At 40.3% G+C, this 27,792-nt stretch overlaps 2 protein-coding genes across 2 annotated transcripts; both read right to left on the bottom strand.

Annotated features, from left to right (window-relative positions):
- Positions 1 to 1,860: 1,860 nt before the first annotated feature.
- Positions 1,861 to 12,439, bottom strand: LOC132143348 (sodium/potassium-transporting ATPase subunit alpha-1-like). Its single transcript, XM_059553487.1, has 22 exons — positions 12,265 to 12,439; positions 8,026 to 8,145; positions 7,872 to 7,931; positions 7,569 to 7,772; positions 7,373 to 7,486; positions 7,147 to 7,281; positions 6,942 to 7,059; positions 6,594 to 6,862; positions 6,208 to 6,516; positions 5,667 to 5,801; positions 5,388 to 5,586; positions 5,134 to 5,309; positions 4,685 to 4,821; positions 4,435 to 4,585; positions 3,972 to 4,140; positions 3,739 to 3,893; positions 3,531 to 3,654; positions 3,282 to 3,427; positions 3,064 to 3,194; positions 2,878 to 2,979; positions 2,600 to 2,691; positions 1,861 to 2,097 (listed from the first exon to the last, which is right to left on the bottom strand). Exons 1-22 carry the CDS (start codon positions 12,274 to 12,276, stop codon positions 2,069 to 2,071), a joined length of 3,087 nt encoding a protein of 1,028 aa, XP_059409470.1. The 5' UTR covers positions 12,277 to 12,439; the 3' UTR covers positions 1,861 to 2,068.
- Positions 12,440 to 13,674: 1,235 nt separating this feature from the next.
- Positions 13,675 to 22,134, bottom strand: LOC132143351 (sodium/potassium-transporting ATPase subunit alpha-1). Its single transcript, XM_059553490.1, has 22 exons — positions 22,004 to 22,134; positions 21,733 to 21,846; positions 21,558 to 21,617; positions 20,704 to 20,907; positions 20,478 to 20,591; positions 20,258 to 20,392; positions 18,976 to 19,093; positions 18,633 to 18,901; positions 18,238 to 18,546; positions 17,967 to 18,101; positions 17,696 to 17,888; positions 17,433 to 17,608; positions 17,010 to 17,146; positions 16,779 to 16,929; positions 16,529 to 16,697; positions 16,286 to 16,440; positions 15,576 to 15,699; positions 14,870 to 15,015; positions 14,386 to 14,516; positions 14,193 to 14,294; positions 14,002 to 14,093; positions 13,675 to 13,805 (listed from the first exon to the last, which is right to left on the bottom strand). The coding sequence occupies exons 1-22, from the start codon at positions 22,013 to 22,015 to the stop codon at positions 13,777 to 13,779; spliced, it is 3,075 nt and encodes a 1,024-aa protein (XP_059409473.1). The 5' UTR covers positions 22,016 to 22,134; the 3' UTR covers positions 13,675 to 13,776.
- Between the last annotated feature and the right edge of the window lie 5,658 nt (positions 22,135 to 27,792).

Below are 27,792 nucleotides of genomic sequence, written 5' to 3'. Positions count from 1 at the left end.
TTCAATTTAATTCTGCACAATGAATATGATCTATCATAAAATTAGGACTTCCTTAACGCAACATATAATTTCTTTTGATTTTGGGCTAAAAGACCCAGATATTTGCATGCACTTCAACATTTTGGAAGTTGATGAACAACTTTGACTCGAATCAGAGAGAAAGGCACTGAAAAAACTGTCCTTGTACCTCAACTCTGACTTTGTACGTTACATAATCGTTGGAAAAGTTGAATGAAAAAGGCAAACAGCTTGTTATAACCTTGCGTGTCTCAGGAAAAAAACAGTCTGAACTATTCTTATTGGGTGGAACGGATACTTTAGTTTAATGACACCGCTTGCTTAATTAAAAAAAAAAAAAAAAAAAAAGAATGGAATGACCTGGCATAGATGAAAGAGAAATGCAGTTTCAACAGCCTCGTTTGAAAGATAGAAAATAGCTGTTACTAGTAGTGCATGATCGCTCAACAGAAAAACACTGAAATAGATTCAGGCTCATCCAGGCTTGAACAACACAATCTCTCTTCAGTCTCAACCCCATCCAACCACATTCTCCCAGCATGGCCCCCAGCCAAGCTTCCCTGGGAAAAAGATACGCACCTCAGGGAGATCGGGATGTTAACCCGGGCCATCACCCAAAGGTAAAGCTCACAGTCAAAAGCAGAGAGGGAAGAAGGGAAGGTGATGCAAGATTTGAAAGACTCAGGATACTTGCTCCAAATTATTTAAGGAAGAATTGTTTAAAACTATTTTTGCTCAAAAAATTTAAGATAACTTAAACCGATAATCGGTTTGACTGGTATTTACTTATCTACTTAAATAGTCAATTGTAGGTCAATAAACAACATAATTCCATGCATCTCCAAAGAATAACTGTTAAGGACATCCTTACCACACTATGCATCCATCAGAAAGCGCAGTCATGTATTACACTAACATAAATGACTCAACTCTACGGGATACATCTTGACTATTAATCCTGCATTAAATTTATGCAAGACTGTTTAGATTGCTAAAATGTAATTATGACAAGATCTAATTATGATATTTACAATACATATTTTTATTGAAGTGCATTATTAGATCCATTTAGATGTCACATCACATGCAAACACCACTTCTACATATCGGCTATCTGGTTTTAGTCATTGCGATCAGTCATTAATAAAAAGTAGTAAAAATACTGAATTGGTCGATCTCTAAAGACATGATCCCATTCCCTGCCTTCCCTGATGATTCTGACTCACAATACTTTAACTGAAATCATGTTGGACGTGTTTTTATGCCAGATCTCACTAGTGTGGGTGGAGAGAAGTGGATCTGCGGTCTCCTCCAGGCATGAGACCTGGATTACACTTTCCAAACCCCCTTAAAATGCACCCACTCTCATTGAGAAGGATATTGCACTGTAAGATGATACAGAATTTTTGTTATTTTTCAGTAGCTGAGGCTGTTGAAACAGACAGGAGGTTGGCAAGAACTTTTCTTTCCTGCCATTTTTAACACTCGTGCACAGATTTACACAGTTTCCCTTAAAAGTAATAAAAGAATTATAATAATTTACCATGGTAACCACACCATAATTTTTCACCAGAAATCAGCTTCTATGGTTAATGTTATTATTGGTTATTCTGAAATGTATTTCATTGCTTTAAATTACATTCCATAATGTTTTTTTGCTTATAAAAGCAACAAAGACATTTTGGTACATACTATGGTTACCATGGTACATTTTTATAAGGTTTACAAAAAGGTAAAGCACCAGACAAACAGGGGCGTTCTAGGACATGCACTCAAGCAACAAGCACTTTCCAAATTAAAAAACAAACTTGTGAATAAATGAAAAGCAAGGAATGACACATATGGGACCTGACTGCAAGTTTATTTTTATATTACACTTTTAAAAACATGTATAAAATTGGTCCGACTTCAGAAACAAGGCACGCTCTGTCTTGGTTCACGATCTCATTGTTTGTATCAAGCATTCCCTATATAAAAACATCGAAATTAGGTTAAAATTCCGAACAGCGAGACAACCATGCAAATAAACTTGTGATGCAGACTGGATGCTTTAATAGTAGGTCTCCCTCTCCACCCAACCTATGACAAAAATATAAAATTAAAATTAGCTCAGCAGGAGGTTTGCAAATATTGTACATGATCTGCATGCTCTGTTCTTAAAAAGCCATTAACTTTAAATGCTGCCTATTTTTTTTCATTGTAGTTTTTTTTTTTAATTCAAACATTGGCTTCTATCACATTCTTCATTGAGAAGCAATACCATAATGCATTGCAATGTGGACAATAAATAAATAAAATAAATAAATAAATATCCATCCAAGATGGCAGATAGATTTAAAAGAAATCTTAAAATTACTAAACCCTTTTCAAAATGTAAAAATACTAACTACATAATGGTTCATTCTAAATATAACTTTATCAACTATTTTAGTCGATACTTGTATCCACTGTTTTGGATCATATTGTTACCCGTGTCGTCAAGTCAGATCACTATATGTTTGCAACACAATATTTACCAAATTGTGCGAATAAAATTGACCTCCGCTGCTATGAGGGATAGTGCCCTTAAATATTATCTTACCTCCTGGGCTGCGTCGAATGATAAGTTTTCGGATTTCATCATAAATAAAGATGAGGAGTGAGTAGGGGAAGGCACAGAACCACCAGTTTGGTCTGGAAAAAAAAAATTGTTCCAATATTACAAATCACACCAGTTCTAGACCGCTGTTATATGCATTACATTAGTAATCAATTTTCCCCAACGAACCCTCCTGACAAAATTAATTTCCCCTAAAAATTAATTAAACAATAAGCAAAATCACATTCAGTTTTTTAATTCCATAAAGAGTAAAGCCTTACTTCAGTGGGTACATTCTGAGGGCAACATCCATGCCTGGGCAGTAGGACAGGAAAGCTGCAAGTGCGGTTTCTTCAAATAGTCCAAAGATGAGAATCTTATTCCTGTAAAGAACAGCAAACATGTAAGACTTCATATTCCTCTTTTGAGCCATTTAGATCTTGAAGATATATTGGTGGTTTACTTACTTCATTCCTTGCTGGAATACTGAGTTTCTTCTGGTCTTGCAGATGATCAAATCGGCCCACTGTACAATTACAATACTGGTGAAGAAGGCCGTGTGGCATGTGAACTCCACAATCTTCCTTTGCTCGTACGTCTGAGATGGTAAAGAACACAACTTTCAGATAAGGTAGTGGAAAAATTTTACAATTATATGCCCACTGGATTTTTTGAAAACACTCACCCATTGTTGTCCATAACTGTCTTCCAGGTCATTGACATATCTGTCATCCCAGTACACTCGAATGCCCAGCAATGTTGATGGCAGGAAGCCATTTTCAGCCAAGATGACAAAATATGTGAAGAACCCAGCCAGAGCTTGAATCATACCTGAGGAGAAAGAAAAAGCAGATTTAATTACCAAACTCTGTGCAGCTAGCGGTAAAGAAAACAGCCATGCCGATAACAGTTTACGCTGTTCAGCAACTCTTACCTATCTGACCATAGGCTATGCTAATCAGCCTCTCGTTCACAAGTTTGTCCGTCTTAGGGTTTCTGGGTTGACGCTTCATGATGTCACTCTCAGCAGCTTCATAGGCCAATGAGATTGCAGGAACCTTGAAGACAAGGACAATAACGTTTATTCAAGAACATGCACAGAGATAAAAAAAACAACATTACTGGTTAAATGCGTTGCTTACCATGTCAGTACCCAGGTCAATGCAAAGAATGGTGACGGTACCCAAAGGAAGAGGGATGTTGGCAATGATAAACAAGAGGAAGGGGGTGATCTCAGGGATGTTGCTGGTCAGTGTGTAGGCAATGGACTTCTTCAAGTTGTCAAAGATCAGACGGCCTAATGTTGAAGACATGTCTGAGGACCAAATCTCAAAGTAACCTTCAGAAATGTTCAGTCAAGTTCTCAAAAACATACCTTCTTCTACTCCAGTGACAATTGAGGCAAAGTTGTCGTCCAGAAGGATCATGTCAGCAGCCTGTTTAGATACGTCAGATCCAGCGATACCCATAGCTACACCAATATCAGCCTTCTTCAGAGCAGGAGAATCATTGACACCATCACCAGTTACAGCTACAATGGCACCCTGTGGACAAACACAAATTAATGTAGCATCATGTCGTGACACATCCAGGTTCTGTCCTAACCAGCTACGAACGCAACAATTGGTTGTGTCAATCATTTGGCTTCTACTGCTATTATGTCATGGTTAGTAGCTGCGTCTGCACTCAAAGCCTACTGATTCAAAAATCTTCCTCCTCGTAGCTTTATATTAACTTCTCTCACTGTACCAGCCAAGTAAAGTAAAGTACTTAACTCTTATCTTATCAAAATGACCTGGTAAAGATTTGATTAGTCGGAGATCGTAAAGATGACTAACCTGTCTTTGGCAGCCTTCGACGATAATCAGCTTCTGCTGAGGAGACGTTCTGGCAAACACTATTTCTGTGTGGTGTTTCAAGACATCATCTAATTGCTCTGGGGACAGATCTTTCAGGTCACCACCATGGATGACACAAGCCTTGGCATCCCTTTAAAAAAATAAAATAAAAAATAAAATTGAACAAAATGAAAATCAGATGCAACAAATATCTGGCCAGAAACATCCAAATCGAGGAAGAATCCGTTACCTTGGATTAACCTCATTAATAGGAATGTTTAAACGGGCAGCAATGTCTTCAACGGTCTCGTTGCCCTCAGAGATGATACCCACTCCTTTGGCAATGGCCTTGGCTGTGATTGGATGATCACCAGTAACCATGATAACCTGAAGTGAGATTTTGAATAAGCAATTAGGACGCCTCTGGTTGTTTCTTCAAAACCACAAGCATTTATTAGGAATAAGGGAGCACAATATATATCGGCCGATGCTTAAATGTGCATCTAGTCAGTAGAGCAGGTTAGATTTGGATTTGTGCAGCTTGTCAGTTAACAACGGCTCCGTGTAGTAACAGCTGCTCTACGTGAAATCACGCACCTGATGGTAGATGGTTAGATAAGCAGCTTTACTGATGAGATACACATTAATCGTCAGCCGATATATATTGTGCACCGCTAATTAGGAATGACTATGGCATACCTTGATTCCAGCACTCCTACATTTGCCCACGGCATCTGGTACAGCGGCACGAGGAGGATCGATCATGGACATAAGGCCAATGAAGCACAAGTTCTCAGTGGGAAAGTTCACCTCCTCTGTATCAAACTGGAAGTCCTCAGGGAACTGTTCGTCAGGAAGGTTGAAGTGGCAGAATCCTGTGGAAAAACATGTTGATGGAAAATGTAGATTAAAAATGCATGGTTTCAAAATTCAATTTAAAACCACAAAATTACCCAGTACTCTTTCTCCAAGGCCCCCAAGTTCCAAGTAGGCATTCTGGAAGGCATCCTTCAACTCATCATCAAGCGGCTGCTCTTTTCCTTGAATCAAAATAGAGCTGCACCTGTCCAGGATCCTTTCAGGAGCACCTTTCATTACTAGCAGGTGACTGGATTCAGTTGCATTGCTATTGGGGTTCTTATGGATGGAGAGCTAAAATGGTCCATAAACAGAAGATGTTAGACATCTGAAATTCATCCAAAATGTTGACCAAAGCAGGGGATGTTTTTTACCTGGTATTTGTTGGTTGAGTTGAATGGGATCTCGGAAATCTTGTTGTATTTTTCTCTCATCTCTTTCACCGATCCACAGCACAGCTCAATACACTTCAGCAGGGCAGATTCAGAGGCGTCACCAGCCACGTCTCTCTGTGAAAGGAAACAGGAAAGCATGAAAACAAGGAATGGTCTGAGGGAGAAAAATAAAGGGCACCAACAAACACGGTTACATTTTAAAACAGACTACTTAGATGTTCCAGGAAATGCAAGGTAATTTGAGGCAAGGGTGCAACAAATTAGTCCCATTAGAACAAGTCAGAGTTAGAACAAGTCAGAGTTAGCAGAAATTGGAAGGCATTTATAGGGGAACACGGTGTTCCAGTCAGAGTCTCTAGTGAGCTCAAGGGACTCAAAGAATCCCTAGAGGCAAACAAACATTGCGAGCATGTTGCTGATGCCATCTGAGAGTAGTTTACTACATGCAAAAACAACTTTGTCAGTCTTTGCAAGAGCTGGTAAATCTTTTGACAGACTTTCACAATGCATCAATACAGACCTTAAGAATTGGGAAGTTTTCTTGTTCTGCAAGGAAGACGGCACGGTTGCAGAGACCGGCGACACGTGCGAGGGCGGCCCAAGTAGCAGAGCTCCTGTCAAAGGAGGTTCCACTCTGGTTCTCTGTGGTGTCTGCTTCATGAATCTGGTTGTCAAACCACATGTGAGCGACGGTCATTCGGTTCTGGGTCAAAGTACCAGTCTTGTCAGAGCAGATGGTGGAGGTCGAGCCAAGAGTCTCCACGGCTTCAAGATTCTTCACCAGGCAGTTCTTCTTTGCCATACGTTTGGCAGTCAGAGTCAAACACACCTTGAAAATACAAGAATGAGGTTTAACTCTTTGAGATTACAATTATTCCAAATTGTGGCAATTATTTTGACACTTACTGTCACGGTAGCTAGGAGACCTTCTGGCACATTAGCCACAATAATACCAATGAGGAAGATTACAGCTTCCAGCCAAGAGTAGCCAAGGATGAGGGAGAGGATGAAGAAGGAGACACCCAGGAAGACGGCTACACCAGTGATAATGTGGATAAAGTGCTCAATCTCAATGGAGATGGGAGTGCGACCAACTTCAAGGCCAGAAGCAAGAGTGGCAATACGACCCATGACAGTGCGGTCACCAGTGTTGATGACGACACCCCTGGCAGTGCCTGTAAGCAAAAAAATATATAATTTTAAACTTTTAATTGTTCGAACATTTAACTTTCAAAAGACTTCTAGTTTTCATACCTTCAACACAGTTGGTAGAGAAAAACGCAATGTTCCTGGTCTCCAGTGGGTTTTCGTTGGAGAAGTCAGGAGTACGAGTCTGAGGCTCAGATTCTCCAGTGAGGGAGGAGTTGTCCACCTGGAAAGGACAAGATCATTAGTAAATCCTCGTAGACATGCCATTGAAGAAGACATTCCACCATGATTTATGGCAATGGCATTTCACCTTGCATCCATGAGCAGAAATGATACGTAGATCAGCAGGAATTCTATCGCCGCCTTTGACTTCCACAAGATCTCCAACCACAACTTCTTCAGCATTGATATTATTCTTCTCACCATCACGGATAACCAAGGCTTGCTATGTGACAAAGTGGAAGTGCACTTAACGTCACTGAAGAAAAGAAAGAAAGATCTTGAGAATATAAACATTTTAGAATGATCAGGAGTACCTGAGGGACAAGGTTCTTAAAAGAGTCCATGATCTTAGAGCTCTTGGCCTCTTGATAGTATGAGAAACATCCAGTGATCATCACAACAGCAGAGAGTACGATACCCAGATACAACTGCACAGGAAAATGAAGGAGAGGTTAGGGATACCGCTAAAACAACAATGTGATCTTAAACAAACAGGTTTTTTTTTCTTACGTTATCATTGGCGGGTTCCTCCTCGGAGACTGCCTGGATGCCGTAGGCAAGAAAACAAAGGATGGCTCCAATCCACAGGAGAGTTGAGAATCCTCCAAAGAGCTGCTTGCAGAACTTGACCCATTCTGGGGTGGTTGGAGGTGGAGTCAAAGCATTGGGTCCATCACGCTCCAAGATCTCTTTAGCACGACTGACTGACAATCCCTGAAGAAAGTTATGGGTTAGAGAACGAAGATCCAAAGCGAGAGCTTTATGCCATTATACTTCTATCAATATTCAAATTCGATACAGAAGCAGACTAACCCTAGTTAAATCAGTGCTGTATTTCCTGGTGAGTTCATCCAGGGACAGTTTGTGATCATCCTATAATAGCACAAAAAAAGAACAATGTACATCTCAAAGATCACTACAATTAAAGTTTTGCCAATAGGTGTTTTAAATTACTAAACTGACTCACCAAGTCCACCTCTTTTTTGAGTTCATCCATGTCTTTATCCTTCTCTTTCTTGCCCTTGGGTTTTGACTTCTTGCCCCCCTGCTCTGAGGTGGCTGCCAGCTCATATTGTTCTCGTCCTTCCTGTGGTGGAACAAGCATAGAACAACCATTAAATCTTGAGCATGGTCTAACAATAGCATTTTTTTAAGGAATGCAAACTGCCTACATTTATTGATGGGTGTAGGTTTTAAAACACTTGTAATATAAATGCACAAAAAAGTGCTATTACCCAACTTATGAGTGTAAAAGAAGTGCATAAAAGTGTAAAATATTAGCAAGAGATAACAGAGTGCAGATTGTGTGATCCCAATGGATAACGTGTAGTAATTAGCATTTAACTTGAAAAGCAATTAACCAAATAACCTCTACTACTGTTAAGCAACAGTTCTTATTACAACTGAACTCTGCGAATACAATAGTTGACTCATTGCCTCACAACACTGAGCTGTGAGCTGTTGCAACGGGATGAATCACTTAAGTATAGAGCATTTGATTGCTAGTTTGCATTTAAAATCTGATTGTCATTTTACTGTAAGTCAGTGAAGCAAACAACAGGCTCTGTTTGAAAAAGGATTTCAATTTATCAAATCTGCAATACATAATATATATATTTTTTACTGAAAAGAGAAAAAGCTCCATAGCACAACATAGGAGCATAAAAACACTTGAAGCCTACATAGTTCTAGAAAACATCTAACAACTCGGTTCTTGTTACATCAACAGTCAATTAACAAAATGACAAAGTATATCATTTTGGTCTAAACTTTTGTTTCTACTGAAAACAACCATTTTTTTCCATCAACTTTCATGATTTCAGGTCATCTTAAAAAGATATTTATCTCTGCATCAAATTTATATTTTTTGCAGGTGAATCCATGTCCTGATACAAATCTACAAGCACACTGGTGTGGTTATTATCTGTACATGAAAGCAACAGATGATGTAAGTGGCCAGAAACAAAGAACTTGACACCTGTAGTTCTCCGACTGAATATGACCGCTTACTTCAGAGCTCTTTCACATCTACATATGCTGGTTTAAATGCTTAGTCATCACATCTTATATGCATATGAGCACTTTTCACATCCTGCACATGTGTGTGGAAAATGTCCCAAGGTTGAGCCAGAGGGTAAAAGATAAATCAACCATGGCAGAACCTGCTCATAAATATTCATATTTGTGAAAGAATATTCGATCTGGACTTCATCAAATGAATAAAAGTACTATTCTTCAAAAGGATTTTTTTTTTTATCTTGCACGTGAGCCAAAGTCGGTTCGCTCAAGCATATCAGTGTTCTCATTCTGGGACTTTGCCCTGTTGCCATTGGAAACAGAGCCACACCTCTAGACCCGTGAATGGGTTAAGTCACGTGTCAGGGCCAACTCTCTTTGTTTCAGAAGTGGCAAATGAACAGGGGATGGTGAAAAGAAAACATGGTGTACAAACTCCTCCACAGCAGTCACAGGGCAATTGCTAAAGCTACAGCTTTTCATAAGCTCACTGTGGTTTAAGAGCCTGGACAGAGAATTAACAAAAACATACAGTGGGCTCAAAATGTGAAATTACTTCAGCATAAAAACTGGGGTGAAAAGGTGAATTCTAAATCACTATACATTCATGAACAAAACCTGACATTCTCCAGCATTATTTGAGATGTTCCAAAGAGCAATCTGGAGTTCCAATAGAAGACAATCTGACCACCTGTTCAGGCTCAAATGATCAATGACACTTATTTACTTACATTTAACTAGTCACCTAGAGATATTCATATTCTCAAAATCCTCAAAGTAATAGAGGTTCAATGTGGTCTGAGATTTTTGGAACCTGTTGCATTTCTAAAAATGCCAAAATAAACATCCATGCATGTTGGAAAGCGATTTCTTTCGCACTTGCTTGTGGAAAAGCAACAATCGCCTGGAGGTAAATGCATGTTACGAGCTCAGTTCACTGCACCAAAAATGGTAAGGGGCCCCGAGACAGCCGCCGGGGTCGGTGAGGAGGGGTGGTCAGTCGCTGTCAGATGAGACTGTCAATGACAAAAGGCTTCACGAACGCATAGTGACTGATGAATGGAAAGAATGTTAAACCCTTCGGAGATGGAGGGGCAGTCTTAGCTTATATACACCCATGGGGGAGCGAGAACACATCTGTGGTCAACACCTGATGCCGGTCCTAAAGCACACAACATACTTTTATGAAATAATAGTTTGCCCTTTAAAAAAAAGGGTTTAATGTTTTTGCAAACATTACTCTAAATATTTTCAGATTTCTACTCCCTTTCTAAGTCTATAGTGGCTACAGCATTGGTTAATAATACCATGGTAAACTACATCATTTGTATGCTTTAAGTATATGAATATTGTAACATGCCATTGGATGGTAGTACTATATATGCCATTATGATAACTCCAATATAGAAATTCAATATTAAACTAGCAAATACAATTTAATTCTTATTGCAATATGACACCCCAAAAAAGTATAGGCTACACTGCAAAATACACAAAATGCTGTTATTTCATATCGGTCTCTTGCACACAACAGCAAGCCTATGTCTGCAGAGGAGAGACATCTGCCCCGTCGTGGTGGGATTTGATGGGGCTGGGGGCGTAGCTCAATGCACCAAACCCAGATGAAACATGCGGATGGCTGTTTGCTCCCCATCACATGGAATACCCTGGGACCTAATGCATAATTTACATTTACACTGGTGCTCAGAGCCTCACATTAGGGAGTGATATTCAGCTCTTACGCAATGCCACTGCATGCTGGAATCATATTAGGAGTTAATGAACCCCTACAGGAAGCAAATCAGAAGATTATGACTGCATGTGAAAGGAGAAACGAAAGAAAGCGGAAAAAGCCAAGCTAATGAGATATTTTACAGTTCCAGAATGTAAATGAATTACGATTAATGCATAATTATGCGAGACACAAAAGACATGTTTTCACAGCAGGTAAAGACTGTGTCTGTCAGTGACCTCGTTTATTTTTAAGTCAAGCCTAACTCAACTAACTCAGCCTGCTCCACTTAAAGATAACGATGACAAACAGACGCGATGATAACTACTCCTCAAACCCGAGACAACTTTATCATGTCAGACAACACCCACAAATTCAACATGGTTTACTGTACAGCAAAAACATAACATGAACCACATCACTGAGTTTACATTAAACGGACAATACCCGTGGTTAACAATTTAAAGGGGTTAAACTACAAACACATCTCAGTTGTAAATGAAGGAGTTTAACGATGTGTGCCTCAGGGTAAAAAGCGTTAACTGTTTATTTTGTGAATTTTGATGACAAGTTAAAGAGTTTGGAGTTTAAATGTAATACCTAAGCGGTTTGCATGAATAGTTACGATCATATTTTAACAGTTAAACGGTGCACCTCGAGAATTTCGGGATGACTTATCAAGCCTGCATTAACAGTGTTTAGCAACTTAAACATGCGTACAATTTTGAAATACTTGTCTCGTGCGAGGTTTTAAACGGGATATTTAGCCTCAGTGGTGTAATGGAGGCATGTCAAGATGGGTTGAACGTTTATCTTGCGCACCTGGAGGTTTAACAGCACATGTTGATATAAAGTAAGCGCGTCCTTTATTCCGAGGTTTACGCGGTAAAATAGTGACACAATGTATCTCGAGATTTCGTCACACTCAGAAACACGTTGTCAAGCCCACTAGAAATATTCCGTCGTGATAGTTAAAGAGCTTAAAGATTAGAGCTGTCAAGCAGAGGAACACAGAACTCTGTTCTTGTTACAAACACGATCACTTCATTTTTACATTGTAAAAGTCACGAGACTGACTGTATTTGCTTCGAAAATCGGCCATGCAACGTCGCGGCCATAGAGGAAGTTGAATGTTACATTCCTGAAATCTTTGTAGCGAACCCAGAACATCTTAACATGGAGTTTGAGTCTCTTTTAAAGCCACCTACTTCAAACCTGTTGCTCCATCCGAGAATACAGACTTTTGATGGTTTAGATGAACCCGTACGCGCAATTCATTCATTTAAACGAACTAATTTGAATATTAAAACTGCGGAAGTCTCTTACTCAGGGAAGCCATTTGGAAACCATTATTATTTACCAAACCATTATTTTCAGGAATCTGTTTAAAGATATAAACAATAATGCAAACTCCTAGACAGCCTTTAAGAATGAAACGACAAACATGTTCACACTTACTCCTCGTCCCATTTTGCTTCTTTTGATTAAAACCAACCACTTGGGTTTCCAAACAAAAAAAATCCAAGCTTTCTTTAAAACAACAAATTAAAAGTCCCAATCCCGTTTCCTCTTTTTTTATCCTTGGTCACTGTTGGACGTGTCGTTCCAACCAGACACGCATCCAAGCCAGTGTGAACACTCAACGTTTATATACACCTATATCGTGGGGGGTTTCACTGTGACGTCTGCTTGGATTGTCATGGTAACGCGGAGGAAAGGGGCGTGGTCTGCAGGAAAGACAGCCGCGGGACTGAGGGATTGTGACAGACTTTCACTTCTGAATTTTGATCGTGTTAAATAATGTATCGCTTTTCTATCAGTGCCGATTCACTTTTTTTTTTGTTTGATCTAATCTTTGTGAGTTGCTGGTTAAGAAACTCTTCAAAGCTATTACCTTGTTAGAAAATTTAATTAAATTTAAATTAGTTTAAGAAAGTGGTTTGTAGTTGGTCACTTACTGGACTGGACACCATGTTCCGAAAACCAGACCAGCAGTAAACTAGCTGGAGGTGGTCCAGTTCATAGCTGGTTTATTAGCGTTATAACAAGCTTAGACCATCTAGAAACTATTTAGAATATGGTTGCATGGAGTAACCTGGTTAAATTGTTTAGAAATTATTAAATCATTAACATGGTTTTGTGATTCATACACCTGTTAAGTGCTTAGAAAGGATATTCAAGGTGTTAATCAATCTACAAATCATGACTTGCTTGGTTAGCCTTAAGTTAACTGAAAATAATGTAGATGCTCTTGCTTTTAAGATTATTTTTCACAAACCATGAATATAAACTGTGAAGTTTATTTTTAATTAATAACATGGGTTTCACTATTATACGAGGATTTCTACCATTAGGATGATATGAGCTCAGTTTGACAGAAGATTTTTAGCTCTATTCTGTTGAGATCGTATTTCATGGTCATTATTTTCTTCTTTTTATGTTTTCCAGATTATCCTCATTAGAGGGATTATGCTCATTAAACACATGTATTGTGTGTTGTTGATGATGGAAATTGACCAGTGCTGTTGAACTGGCGCCTGCTGGAGACTGCATCTTCAAAGTAGGAGAGCTAAAAATATCTTGAATTTTATTTACAAGCTGTGGGCTCTAGTCTATAAACGTGTTGTCATGGAAACTATCATCTCACCCCCTAATTTTAGACAAGGAGAATGCCCTCTAGTGGTAGTAGTGAAATCTGATGAGCCTGATCTTACAATGCCTAGAAATATCACGTGCTGTGCTTTTATCATGGCAAGGCTTTGCAGATTTTCTACTTAAGTGTCTAATGTGATTTTAAAGGTTTTAAATTTTATATCTTTGTGGGGATCAGTATTTTAATACAAATTTATTGCTAGTGCATAATGAAGACACAAACACAAATTACTTCTAATTTGACATATTTATTGATTTTAAATGACCAGCTTTTGTATGATCTTCTCGCAAATGTTTGCAACAGAAAGTCTTCGTGTTTCAGTAGTATGTTTCTTTTTCCACCCAGCCTGAAACAAAACAGCATCGATATTAGAGCTAGGGTAATCACTGTGAAATAACATATGCTGTTATGAAAGTTATTGCTATCGTAGACCCCATTCAAAACCTCTTGGGAAACAGATACTTTAGCTTTAAAATGAAAACAAACGTTGATGTTATCAATGTCAAAGACTGCTAACATCTGTTAATTATATCTGTTATTACCTCCTGGTCTCTGCCTTAGGATGTATCTTCTAACTTCATCATAGACGAAGATGAGCAGCGAATATGGGAAGGCACAGAACCACCAACATGGTCTAAAACATAATGTTCAGTACACATTACAAGGTCAGCTAGAATAAAAATGAAATATTCATTTTTTTATTGTGTGTAAAAGACTAGTTATGTCCACCTACTTGAGAGGATACATTCTTAAAGCAATGTCCATGCCTGGGCAGTAGGACAAGAAAGCCGCCAGAGCAGTTTCCTCAAACAGACCAAAGATGAGGATTTTGTTTCTATGAAAGAAAAGTAGTGACAATGCTTTTAAAAACATCAATGTATAACACATATTGCACAATTCAATGGCTGGACACTTTGTTTACATACCTCATTCCCTGCTGTACAATGGAATTCCTCCTGGTCTTGCAGATGATCAGATCGGCCCATTGCACAATCACAATGCTGACGAAGAATGCTGTGTGGCATGTGAACTCCACAATCTTTCTGCGCTCATATGTCTGAATGAATAAACAGAAGAACAATATTTATATGACCTATACCTCACATTTAGTGGTGCACGATAAATATCGGCCGATAATTAACGCGCATCTCGTCAGTAAAGCCGGTTCTCTAATCAGCGGTAAAATCCATCAGGTGTAAAATCCATCAGGTGTGTGATTTCACATAGAGCTGTGTTACTACACAGAGCCGTTGTTAACTGACAAGCTGTGCACATTTACGCTGCTAATGAACATAAGGCTTTACTGACGAGATGCGCATTAATTATCGGCCGATATTTATCATGCACCCCTACTCACATTTTCTTGTATTATATAATATATATTTTTTTATATACAGTTTTGACACCTACCCATTGCTGGCCATAGCTATCTTCCAAGTCATTAAGATACTTATCGTCCCATTTGACTCGAATTCCTATTAAATCGGAGGGCAGGAATCCGTTCTCGGCAAGAATAACAAAGTAGGTAAAGAACCCTGCAACTGCTTGCATCATACCTAAAAAATAAGTATGATGACATTAAAATTAAAGTTTGGAGGGTCTGTCAAATAATTGTGTATCACCTATAATTAAGTGTTTGTTTCATTTCTATGTATTAATGTAATATAGAGCATTTATATTTTATATTTCAATATTCCATTCCAGTTTCTTTATAATCCAAAAACAGTAGGTGGTGCTGTTTTCATTTCTCAGGTGAACTAAGGGCATGGCTGCAATAGCAATTCTGAAGTTTCATTGATTATATTAATTCACTGATTAAAGATATTCCTGGTTGCCATTCTTGCTGGCAGATTTGTAAATGCAGACGATTTAGTATTTCAAAATATAGCAGTTAACCAGAATGGATATCAAATTAAATAAAACACAGTAATGTGTAACACAGATGCTTTTGGAGCAAGCCTGCTGCTGCAGAATGTTGAACTTTTATAATAATTAAATTAAATACTATGCAAAGAGTAAAATATTACAGTAGAGTAGGCGCACTTCCAAACCAGGTCAAAGAATGAACATAGCGCTAACAGTAAAGAACGTCTGTTTAGAGTAACCATGCTCTTACCAATTTGACCATAGGCCATACTGATGAGTCTTTCATTCACCAGTTTATCTGTTTTAGCGTTTCTGGGTTGTCTTTTCATGATGTCAGTTTCAGCAGTTTCATAGGCCAATGAGATAGCAGGAACCTGTGGAAACATTAAATGACAAATCAAAACCATTTCTTAAAATGTTTGACCATTTGGGGGAGCTCTCACAAAACTAAGGCTCAGTACATGGATAAGAGGTCATCCACTAAAGATAAAAAGCATTGCACATGAACTGTTTGCAGTTTTCAAAATGTAAAAAAAGATGAGCAGCCAATATGGCTAACACTGCAAGAGCAGAGATCACTGTATGTGAAGAGTTGTATGTGATGAACGGAAGTCATAGCTTTACACTAAATCATTCAGTGTTTTTTTTTTCTGATCAGTAGGTGGCCCTAAAACAAACTCACACAATAGCTGCAATTACAATTACAAAGTTACATCTTATTGATTCTATCATTTCCAAGACGAGGCCAAACTTTGTGGTTGGGATGCTATTCACTGGCACGGTCCCAGGATTATCTGTACAAAATCTGTGGAAGATCAGTACCGTAGTTTGCTTCTAACACATTAAAGATGGTGGAAACCAAGATCCGATGAATCAGAAGAAAAAACAAATCTATACAATATATGTCTACATCCCTTCAGTGCTTGGCTCCTTATTTACGCACTGTGTCCTTTCACCTACCATGTCAGTGCCCAGGTCAATGCAGAGAATGGTGACGGTGCCCAAAGGTAGAGGAATATTAGCAATGATGAACAAGAGAAAGGGTGAGATCTCAGGGATGTTGCTGGTCAGTGTGTAGGCAATGGACTTTTTCAAGTTGTCAAAGATCAGACGTCCTAGAGTTGAAGATAGATATGAGAATTAAGCATCATAAGTTACCTTCATAATTCTTAAGTCGGTAAAGTTCTAAATAAAATCTCTCACCTTCTTCTACACCAGTGACAATTGAGGCAAAATTGTCGTCCAGAAGGATCATGTCAGCAGCCTGTTTAGATACATCAGATCCAGCGATACCCATAGCCACACCAATATCAGCCTTCTTCAGAGCAGGAGAATCATTGACACCATCACCGGTTACAGCTACAATGGCACCCTGATAAGAGAAATAAATGCATTAAAATGGTACCTTCAGGGTAAAATTTTCTGGTATCAAATAGGATTGGAGAGGAATTACCTGTCGCTGACAACCTTCTACAATTATCAGCTTTTGTTGTGGAGAGGTTCTGGCAAACACAATTTCTGTATGGTGTTTCAGGATATCATCCAGCTCTTCTTCCCTCATATTCTTCAGTTCTCCACCATGGACCACACAGGCCTTAGCATCTCTAGAGGTACACATTGTATTAGTATAATTCTAGAGCAGATTCAAAACTTGGGAAATAAATGTTTTGTTTGAGATGGATACCTTGGATTGACCTCTCCAACAGGGATGTTTAAACGAGCAGCAATGTCTTCCACAGTCTCATTGCCTTCAGAGATGATGCCAACACCCTTTGCAATAGCCTTAGCTGTAATTGGATGGTCTCCAGTAACCATGATAACCTGTAATTGAAGATTCTGAATCATCATTTGAATAACGGATTGTACATGCAACAAGTATGAACAAAGTTGAATATGCTGCAGCAAAGATGTTACATATTCAAACAATGGATCTTGAACCAAGAACAACTTCTTGATTCAAGACCCATTACAAATAGTCTTAGCTGTAATTGGATGGTCACAAGTAACCTGTGATAGAAGACATAGATGCTTGATCATATGATTCATTTAATTCAGTAAAAGTATAATATAATCAAGCCATCAGTCTTGAATCAAGGTGAAACAACACCTTGATTCCTGCACTCCTGCACTTGCCCACAGCATCTGGTACAGCTGCACGAGGAGGATCGATCATAGACATGAGGCCAACAAAACACAGGTTCTCAGTGGGGAAGTTCACTTCATCGGTATCAAATGCAAAACCCTCAGGAAATTGGTCATCAGGGAGGCTAAAGTGGCAGAAACCTTTGATAAAGAACACAGTCATTAGTGTACATAGTCATAGTTTTAACTGGCAAACTCCACAAGGTGCAATTTATAGGGTGGCTTTACCAAGCACTCTTTCTCCAAGACCTCCGAGTTCTACATAAGCATTTTGGAAAGCATCTTTCATTTCATCATCCAAAGGCTGCTCTTTTCCTTGAATCAAAATCATGGAGCATCGATCCAAGATTCTCTCAGGGGCTCCCTTCATCACCAGCAGGTGCTTAGACTCTGAAGAATTAGTATTCTTGTGGATCGAGAGCTAGGAAAGGCATATTAGGGGATTTAAGGAAGGACAGTCAAATCTGTAAATCTCCAAATAATAATTAATCAAAAATACCTGATACTTGTTGGTGGAGTTGAAAGGGATTTCGGAAATCTTTGGGTACCTCTCTCTCATTTCAGTGACGGAACCGCAGCACAGCTCAATACACTTCAAGAGGGCGGACTCTGAGGCATCACCAGCTGTGTCTCGCTGCATAAGATAGATTTATTTTCTTTACTGAAAGTGTCTTGACCAAAATATATTTACAGATAGACATTTATAGTCACTCTAAATGTAAATCATCTACATATTTCTATAAATATAAAGTACTAAAACTCAAGCACACCTTAAGGATTGGCACACGGCTTTGATCTGCAAGGAAGACAGCACGATTGCAAAGGCCAGCGATACGTGCCAGAGCAGACCAAGTTGGAGAGCTCTTGTCAAAGGAGGCTCCACTCTGGTCCTCTGTGGTGTCTGCTTCGTGAATCTGGTTGTCAAACCACATGTGAGCCACGGTCATTCTGTTCTGGGTCAAAGTTCCAGTCTTGTCAGAGCAGATGGTGGAGGTCGAGCCAAGAGTCTCCACGGCTTCGAGATTCTTCACCAGGCAGTTCTTCTTTGCCATACGTTTGGCAGTCAGAGTTAGACACACCTACATGAAGATACCAGTTAAGTAATAATTCTTGGCTCAAGCGAAGTGTATTTGGCTTTAGTATTGTACATTGAACTCTAACTTACAGTTACAGTGGCAAGGAGACCTTCAGGTACATTAGCGACAATGATACCAATAAGGAAGATGACAGCTTCCAACCACCCATATCCGAGAATCAGGGAAAGAATGAAAAAGGAGACACCCAGGAAGACAGCTACACCAGTGATGATGTGGATGAAGTGCTCAATCTCTATAGCAATAGGTGTTTTTCCACCTTCCAGACTGGAGGCAAGAGTGGCGATACGACCCATGACAGTACGGTCACCAGTGTTGATGACAATCCCTCTGGCGGTACCTATAGAAAAAATTATAAATTACGAAATTCTGACTTTTTTTATACAACAAATCTAACATGTTTTAACTCTGTACCTTCAACACAGTTAGTTGAGAAGAAGGCAATGTTTCTGGTTTCCAGGGGATTTTCATTGGAAAAGTCAGGAGAACGAGTCTGGGGCTCAGATTCACCAGTGAGGGAGGAGTTGTCCACCTGGAAAGGAAGAAAGGAAGAATGCCATGAATATCATTAGTTACTGGTCCAAGATTGCTGTTTAGTACCAGTTTGGTGTTGGTCTAGCTCTGAGGTGTTCAATATCCTTCTATCTAAAATTTTAGCTAAACTCTGTAGGACATTGGCCCTCCAGGAGCAGGTTAAGACAGCCCTGGCTGGTTGGTATACCAGCATATACAACTTGTTCACCAAAAAAACATTGGTTGACTTGTTGACCAAAGACATTGCACTACTTAAAGGTCCCCTGAAGTGCCTTGAAACACGCAGCATTATTCTGTGTGGTGACGTAATTGAGTAGCCTCACCCTCTTTTTAAAATAGCCATTAATGTTTTGTTTACATATACTTAGGCCAAAGCCGTTGAGCTCAGTAAAGCCACATTTGACTGCCACGGTCTAATAGATTACCCCCTAGATTCGATATGAAACACTTAGTAAAACAAAATAGTGGTCATAATCATGCTGAGGCTGTGTAGTTGTGAAAGTTTTTAATATATGCTGACTCCCACATTTGATCCGCTCCGTGTGTGTCTCTCTCATCTCTGGACAGGAGCCAAAGTCCAGATCAGATTGTATGCACTGCCGCGGTTCCCGTGCAACAAACTGAAACCAGACCTCATTTGCACCAATCGAAAGCTTATTTACACTGTCTGAACCCTATTACCTATAACCTACATTGTGCACTATGAGCCATTCACTGTACAGGAAATACTACACTGTGATCGATCTCAGCCGGCACTTCAGCATCTATTAATAGTGCAGGGGGTGGGCGCTTCGGATTCTTGAGTGCATTTGATTGGTTAGAAGATTTGATGAGAAGGTGAAGTACGATGTGAAGTCAAAAAATTGTTGAGCTGTTTTGGCGGAAGAGACAAACTGCAAGCTTTGAATGCTTATATCTTCTAAATGTGAATTTTGTCACTGTTTTGGAGCACACTGCCTTATAGATAACCTTAAGACTAACATATTTATACTAACACCCAAAAAACTTTAAATTTGATTTCATAGGGACTTTAAGAAGCCTGTTTGATGGGGACACCTGAATACCCATCTCCCATTCTGGTGACCAAGATTCAGAATGCAACTTAACTTTACAAAAGTGGGAGTATGTTACTTTTGCCATTCTTTTGCACTTTAGGTCTTACCTTGCATCCATGTGCAGAGATAACGCGAAGATCAGCTGGAATTCTGTCTCCACCTTTGACCTCCACAAGGTCACCAGCGACTACCTCCTCTGCATTGATACTCTTTTTCTCTCCATCACGCACAACAAGGGCTTGCTACAAAACCAGAATGTATTGGAATGAAGTTTTTGTGTGAGAGATAGTGTTTTATCAGAATATACATCTATTTTAATTTCATTACCTGAGGTACAAGGTTCTTAAAAGATTCCATGATTTTAGAGCTCTTGGCTTCTTGGTAGTATGAGAAGCATCCTGTTATTATGACAACAGCAGCAAGCACAATTCCCAAGTAAAGCTGGAAAATAAAAACAGGTTCACAGTGGGGCTAATTATGCTTGATTCACTATGTTTGTTGAAAAAATTTACGATTTATGAATAAATAATTTAAGGTTTTTGCTCAATCGTACATTGTCATTTGCGGGTTCATCTTCAGAGGCAGCTTGGATTCCGTATGCCAGGAAACAAAGGATTGCACCAATCCAAAGCAGCGTTGAGAACCCACCAAAAAGCTGTTTGCAGAATTTGACCCATTCTGGAGTCGTAGGAGGTGGGGTCAGGGCATTGGGCCCATCACGAGCTAAGATCTCCTTTACCTGGGAAGAAGACAAGCCCTGCCAGCAACAATAAAAATGTAGTCAACAATTGGTTAAATGTTGTTGCAGTGAGTGAAGCTTGAAACAGTGGTTGTAGATGTCAGACCTCAAAAATATAAATATGAATATGCGACTTAAATGAGATATTGTGGAATAACGAAAAAGGGGCATGTTGTCCTTGAGGCGTTAGAGCTTTTTGAAGGTCAGGGTGGGGCAGAGGATTTGGTCCAGGCAAGGGGTGGAGTTAATGACAAAGCCGCAATTACCTATGTCCAGGTTTGCTCCAGGACAATTAGCAATAATTTGGTTCAAATAATATTATGCACATAGGCTTCAGATCCATATCTTACTTATATAAGTTGCAAGTACTTGTATTATAACTTTTCCATTACAACATTACAACACTTGCCATGACATAATAATTGCATCTTGAACATTGCTCTTGGTAAACCTCTTCCACAGACATCATTTTTAAAGTTAATGTGCTTTGATTTGACAGAGAAGACATATTAAGCTTAATAACCCAAAATTACATTAGTTTACAAGCATTACCATTCTTTTTAAAGGGAGATAATACCAACAATCGTGTATGTCCAACTAAGAAGATAAAACATGCACATATAACATTTTAGATACATTATGTTTCCCAAATGTGTTACAGAACTTACCCTGGTTAGGTCGGTTCCATATTTGCGGTGAAGCTCATCCATGGTCAATTTGTGGTCATCCTACAGAAACAAAAAGAACCTTGAAATCCCAGTTACCCCAGAACCGATTATTGTTAAACGGAACATTTTAATGCGATGTGTATTTTCTAACTGTATTTGTGTATTAATTTCACACCAGATCCACTTCTTTTTTGAGGTCGTCCATGTCCTTATGCTTTCTTTTAAAATTTTTTGGCTTTTTGGCTCCATCTTCTGAAGTTGCCGCCAATTTGTACTTATCGTTCCCCGTCTATCAAAAATAACAATACTTAGCATATGGAACAAACACATTACCTGAACGAGAGACAAGAGAAAAAGAAGAAAAAAAACAAGAGAGAAAAAAGGAGCAACAAAAGCAAATGTTCAATGAAACGACGTATAATGAAATTTAGCCATGGTCCACTCACTCCAAGCCCCATTTTCCTTGTTTGGTCCAATATAATCTCTGTAGCTTTTGGATCTTAGATGTCGTAGTTTTCCTGAAAGCCTCTCCGGAGACAAAAAGCTCCTGTGTGTTCAAGCCAGGTTCACAAAATTTATACCCTGCCAACTCACCTGTTTCAAGGAGGAGATTAGGGAGGAGTTTGGCTGCTGACTTGGAGCTTTAACATTTATTCAACCTTCATCCTAACAGGTAGGTCATGTCATTGACATCTAGTTGAGGAACTAGCATTCTCAATATTTGAAAAGTTTCCAAATCATTTATTAGTATAAAAAAAAACAATTATTCCATGTGCTCTGGTTTGTCTTCAACATTGAGTTAAAAATATTTGATTTGTCTAGCACCACCTGATTTTTATGACTCTTGGCCACTTCTCCATTTCAAAGGTAAGTGATGAATGACTGTCTTAGTGTGTCCTTCGGCATTCAACACCCAATTATTAATCTGATAAACTCCAACTATGCTTGTACACGGCCACGATTATATCTTAAGAGTTCTGAATGCAAGTTTGGCACACGTTCTGTTTGTGTTTTGTAAACGTCTCGCTATCTTTTCTCTGTCAACAATGGATTAAGTTTAGTCCATATTTATGTTTTTCAACAGCATGCCACCACTTATACATCTGTGAGCATGGATTGCACATTTCCTTTTCAGTTTACATCCATTTGTTTGGTAAATACTCCAAGAAAGCCAGGATCAGCTGGTGCTGCGGCTCAGAGAGGCTTGTAAATGAGGAAGATGATAATGAACTCAAGGTGACATCAGATTTGTGGGAATGTCAACAATGACGATCAGCCTATCTGACAGTCATAACTGTTTCAAGCTGAAATCGATGTTGCTGGCTTTCTGTGGTAACATTTTAATATTTTCTTCCTTATAAAAGTCTGGCACTCATTAACTTAGGATCATGAAATAGCGATTTAAAGCAGCTACCAAACCTATTTTAAGGAAGCAGTCCAGTCTCTGAAAGGAAACATTATATTCTAAAGTAGGCGGTCAGGCACTTAGCAAAGTGACCGCCCTTGTGTTACTCAAAATTCAGGTGAATAATACTGAATTTGTTACTTTGCAAGAAACTAATGCACTAGTGCAATACCTGAATCAAATCACACAAAGTAATAGCTAATAATATACCCTTTAACAGTGAAAACTATCATTAAGTAAACCGGTACCAGTGCTTCATCCCATAATTGCTGTATCTGATCCAGGGTTTATTCTCAGAAAGAAACAATGTGTTGTAGTCTCTCGATGTGCAGAGAAATGTGAAGAGGGAAGGGGCTCGTACTGTATCTGACACACGTGATTAGTGTGACACACGTGATCAGGGGCTCTATGGACGTGAGCAGAAATGGCAAACAAGATCTTTACCTATCTTTTTTTTATTTTACATTTTGCAAAGTCAAATGCACCACATGGGCAATCCATACATGCATACATGTATATTATATAACGTACTATCAAGGCTCTCTGAAAGTTATGAACAAATGTTCCTCCGGTGTTGTTGATTGAATGTTTGTATCTACTCTATAACAATGTTCTTAAAATGTTACCACAAAACATTATTTATGACCATGGACCATTTCATTTCTTAAAATGTTTCAGTTGAATATTCATCAAATGTTTTTAAATGTTACAACTTGTTTTGGAATGTTCAGGGAACATTCAAAAATAATGTTCCAATAATGTCTGCAAAATGATACAATGTAATGATCCTTTGATGTTTACTTAAAAAAAACATTAAAACATAAAAAAACTGAAAGTTTCTGTGAAAGCTATGCTACATTTTATTTTTGTAAGTGTGCTCTTGGGAGCTGCTCCTCGCTGTGCAGTAAGGACTGTGGAGTGTCTCTACGAGCTCTCGCTCTCTCAGGCACGCAGCTGTGAGCACAGAGGGAAATGTCAGCCGCAGACGCTGGGAGAGAGAGAGAGAGGGGGGGGGGGGGGCAACAGATCAACAGAATAATAAACATGACAACTGTGAAAGAGGGCAGTGTCTCCAACTCACACAGCTCTCTGTGAAGAACACTGCGGAAAGCAGCAAGAATCGGATTTTAAAAGATAGCTGTCACTTCTAGTATTTCAGCAAAATTCAGTGTCATTATAAAGGTCTATTTATTTTCAGGAATAGTTGGGCCAAAAAAGAAAATTCCTCATGCCATTCTAAATCTTACATTATAGATCATTTTTTCTGCCCAAAATATAGTCATTGTTGTCAACAGAATGATTGAAATAAATATATCTTCCAAATATATATATATCACTGTTTAGCATGGAAATGATCATATAAATATACAATATGGGGTATACACATTTTCACTAAATTCATGAAAATATTTTTGAATATCATCAGGTGGTAGGATAATATCTATGACAGTTAACACTTTATGTCAAAATGTAATAGTTTGTCCTGGAAATACAATGACAAAATGATTTATGTATTGACATTACCACATGGTTGTGTGTGTGTTTATAGAGTGTTGACTTTCATACGTCACAGAGGACTCACTCTTAAACACCAGCTGAGACTCTCAATGCTACTTGAAGTCCACAGTAAACCTCATTTGCATTTACTAGCAACAAATTTTAATTGCCAATAAATGCACCTTATTAGTGTTATTTTAGTATTATCCAGACATTTTGTTTAGGTTTTTATTAATATTTTAAATCATTATATATATGTATAACTATTATTACTATTTTTAATGTTTTTGAAAGAAGTTTCTTCTGCTCATCAAGCCTGCATTTATTTGATCAAAAATACAGAAATTTTTTTAATATTGTGATATATTATTACAATTTAAAATAATTGTTTTTAAATGTATTATACTTTAAATGATCATTTATTTCTGTGATGCAAAGCTGAATTTTTAGGATCATTATCACATGATCCTTTAGAAATCATTCTAATATGATGATTCATTATCAAAGTTGGAAACAGTTCTGCCGCTTAATATTTTTTCAGAACGTGATACTTTTTTAGGATACTTTGATGAATAAAAAGTAAAAAGAAAAAAGAAGAAGCTATGTTTTTAAAATATAAATATTTTGTAATAACAATATACACTACTGGTCAGTAATTTGGGGTCAGTAATTTTTTTCTTTCTTTTTTAAAAATAAAATCAATACTTTTATTCAGCAAGGATGTGTTAAATTGATAAAAAAAGTGATAGTAACGAAAATACATTATTAGAATATATATTTTTAGAATTTTTATTTTTTATTTTGAATAAATGCAGTTCTTTTTAACCTTTTATTGATCAAATATATGAGACAGCAGAACTGTTTCCAACACTCATAATAAATCAGAATATTAGAATGATTTCTAAATGATCATGTGATCGAGTGATGTTACATGTGACACTGAAGGCTGGAGTAATGATGCTGGAAATCCAGCTTTGCATCACAGGAATAAATTTTTTTTTTTTAAGTATATTCAAATAGAAAACCATTATTTTAAGTTGTAATAATACTTCACAATATTACTGTTTTTTTCTGTATTTTTGATCAAATAAATGCAGGCTTGATGAGCAGAAGAAACTTCTTTCAAAAACATTAAAAATAGTAATGTTTCCAAACTTTTGGTCTGTACTGTATGTATGTATATATATTGTCACGTTTGGTGTTACAGAACACACAGGAGAGAGAACCAATTGCGTGTATGTCTTTATTAGGGGTTAATCCACAGAGAATAAACAGTCCAGGCGTGAGTCGAAAACCAGAAGAGCAATCCAAACATAAACTAAACAAGACGGCAAGGCAAGGCAAGGCAAGGCAAGATGACGGACAAGAATTAACGTTTAACATTAAACAAGGACTCCGTGACTAAGACTCAGACAGACCAGGTATAAATACACACAAGGATGATGGGGAAACAGGAGACAGGTGGGGAACAATCAATTACCTAAACAAGGAGGAAGGTGACCAAATAAGGAGACAGGAAGTGATAAGGTGACAGACACCGTGAGAAAGGAGGACATCTAGTGGACACCCAGGGACACAACCCAGACACTGTGACAGAACCCCCCCTCTACGGAGCGGCTCCCAGACGCTCCACGACAGACACAAAACAGACCAGGAGGGAGGCGGACAGGTGGAGGCTCAGGGGGAGGGACGGAGGGCCAGAAAAGAAAGACATTGGAAACAGGCACCAGACAGTAAACACAAAACAGGAAGACCAGGAGGGAGGAGGACTGGAGAAGGTTCAGGGGGAGGGATGGAGGGCCAGACTACAGAGAGGAACAGGGACAGGAGTAAATACAAAAACAACAGACAAAAAACAACATGAAGCCCCCCAGGGCGGGGCAGAAGACCACCATGTCCGTGTGGTCAGAGCAGAAGCCCCCCAGGGTGGAGCAGAAGACCACCACATCCTCGTGGTCAGAGCGGACGCCCCCCAGGGCGGAATGGAAGACCACCACGTCCTCGTGGTCAGAGCGGAAGCCCCCCAGGGTGGAGCGGAAGACCACCACGTCCTCGTGGTCAGAGCGGAAGCCCCCCAGGGTGGAGCGGAAGACCACCACGTCCTCGTGGTCAGAGCGGAAGCCCCCCAGGGTGGAGCGGAGGACCACCACGTCCTCGTGGTCGACGCCAGAGTCCCCCAGGGCGGAGCGGATGACCACCACCCCCCTGTGGTCGATGCCGGAGTCCAACAGGCCCGAGCAGCAGCCCACCCAGTGACTTGACTTGACTCCGAACTTCCCACGGTGACCCGCCCTGACTCTGGAAGGTCATAAGTGGCTGGCCCTGACTCTAGACCGGTCTTGGGCACCGAATCGGGAACGGCATCGGGCACCGCCTCGGCCTCGGGAACGGCATCGGGCACCGCCTCGGCCTCGGGAACGGCATCGGGCACCGCCTCGGCCTCCGGAACCGCCTCGCCCTCCGGAACAGCATCGGCCTCGGGCACCGCCTCGGCCTCCGGAACAGCATCGGCCTCGGGCACCGCCTCGGCCTCCGGAACAGCATCGGCCTCGGGCACCGCCTCGGCCTCCGGAACAGCATCGGCCTCGGGCACCGCCTCGGCCTCCGGAACAGCATCGGCCTCGGGCACCGCCTCGGCCTCCGGAACAGCATCGGCCTCGGGCACCGCCTCGGCCTCCGGAACAGCATCGGCCTCGGACACCGCCTCGGCCTCCGGAACAGCATCGGGCACCGCCTCGGCTTCGGGCACCGCCTCGGCCTCGGGAACAGCATCGGGCACCGCCTCGGCCTCGGGAACAGCATCGGGCACCGCCTCGGCCTCGGGAACAGCATCGGGCACCGCCTCGGCCTCGGGAACAGCATCGGGCACCGCCTCGGCCTCGGGAACAGCCTCGGGCACCGCCTCGGCCTCGGGAACAGCCTCGGGCACCGCCTCGGCCTCGGGAACAGCCTCGGGCACCGCCTCGGCCTCGGGAACAGCCTCGGGCACCGCCTCGGCCTCGGGAACAGCCTCGGGCACCGCCTCGGCCTCGGGAACAGCCTCGGGCACCGCCTCGGCCTCGGGAACAGCCTCGGGCACAGCCTCGGCCTCGGGAACAGCCTCGGGCACCGCCTCGGCTTCGGGAACAGCCTCGGCATCGGGCACCGCATCGCCCTCCGGAACAGCATCGGGCACCGCCTCGGCATCGGGCACCGCCTCGGCATCGGGCACCGCATCGCCCTCCGGAACAGCATCGGGCACCGCCTCGGCCTCCGGAACCGCATCGGGCACCGCCTCGGCGTCGGACACCGCCTCGGCCTCCGGAACAGCATCGGACACCGCCTCGGCCTCCG

This window comes from Carassius carassius, chromosome 7 (assembly GCF_963082965.1).
Source record: "Carassius carassius chromosome 7, fCarCar2.1, whole genome shotgun sequence".
In the NCBI taxonomy this organism is placed as follows: domain Eukaryota; kingdom Metazoa; phylum Chordata; class Actinopteri; order Cypriniformes; family Cyprinidae; genus Carassius; species Carassius carassius.
This window is presented reverse-complemented; position numbering and strand designations above follow the sequence as displayed.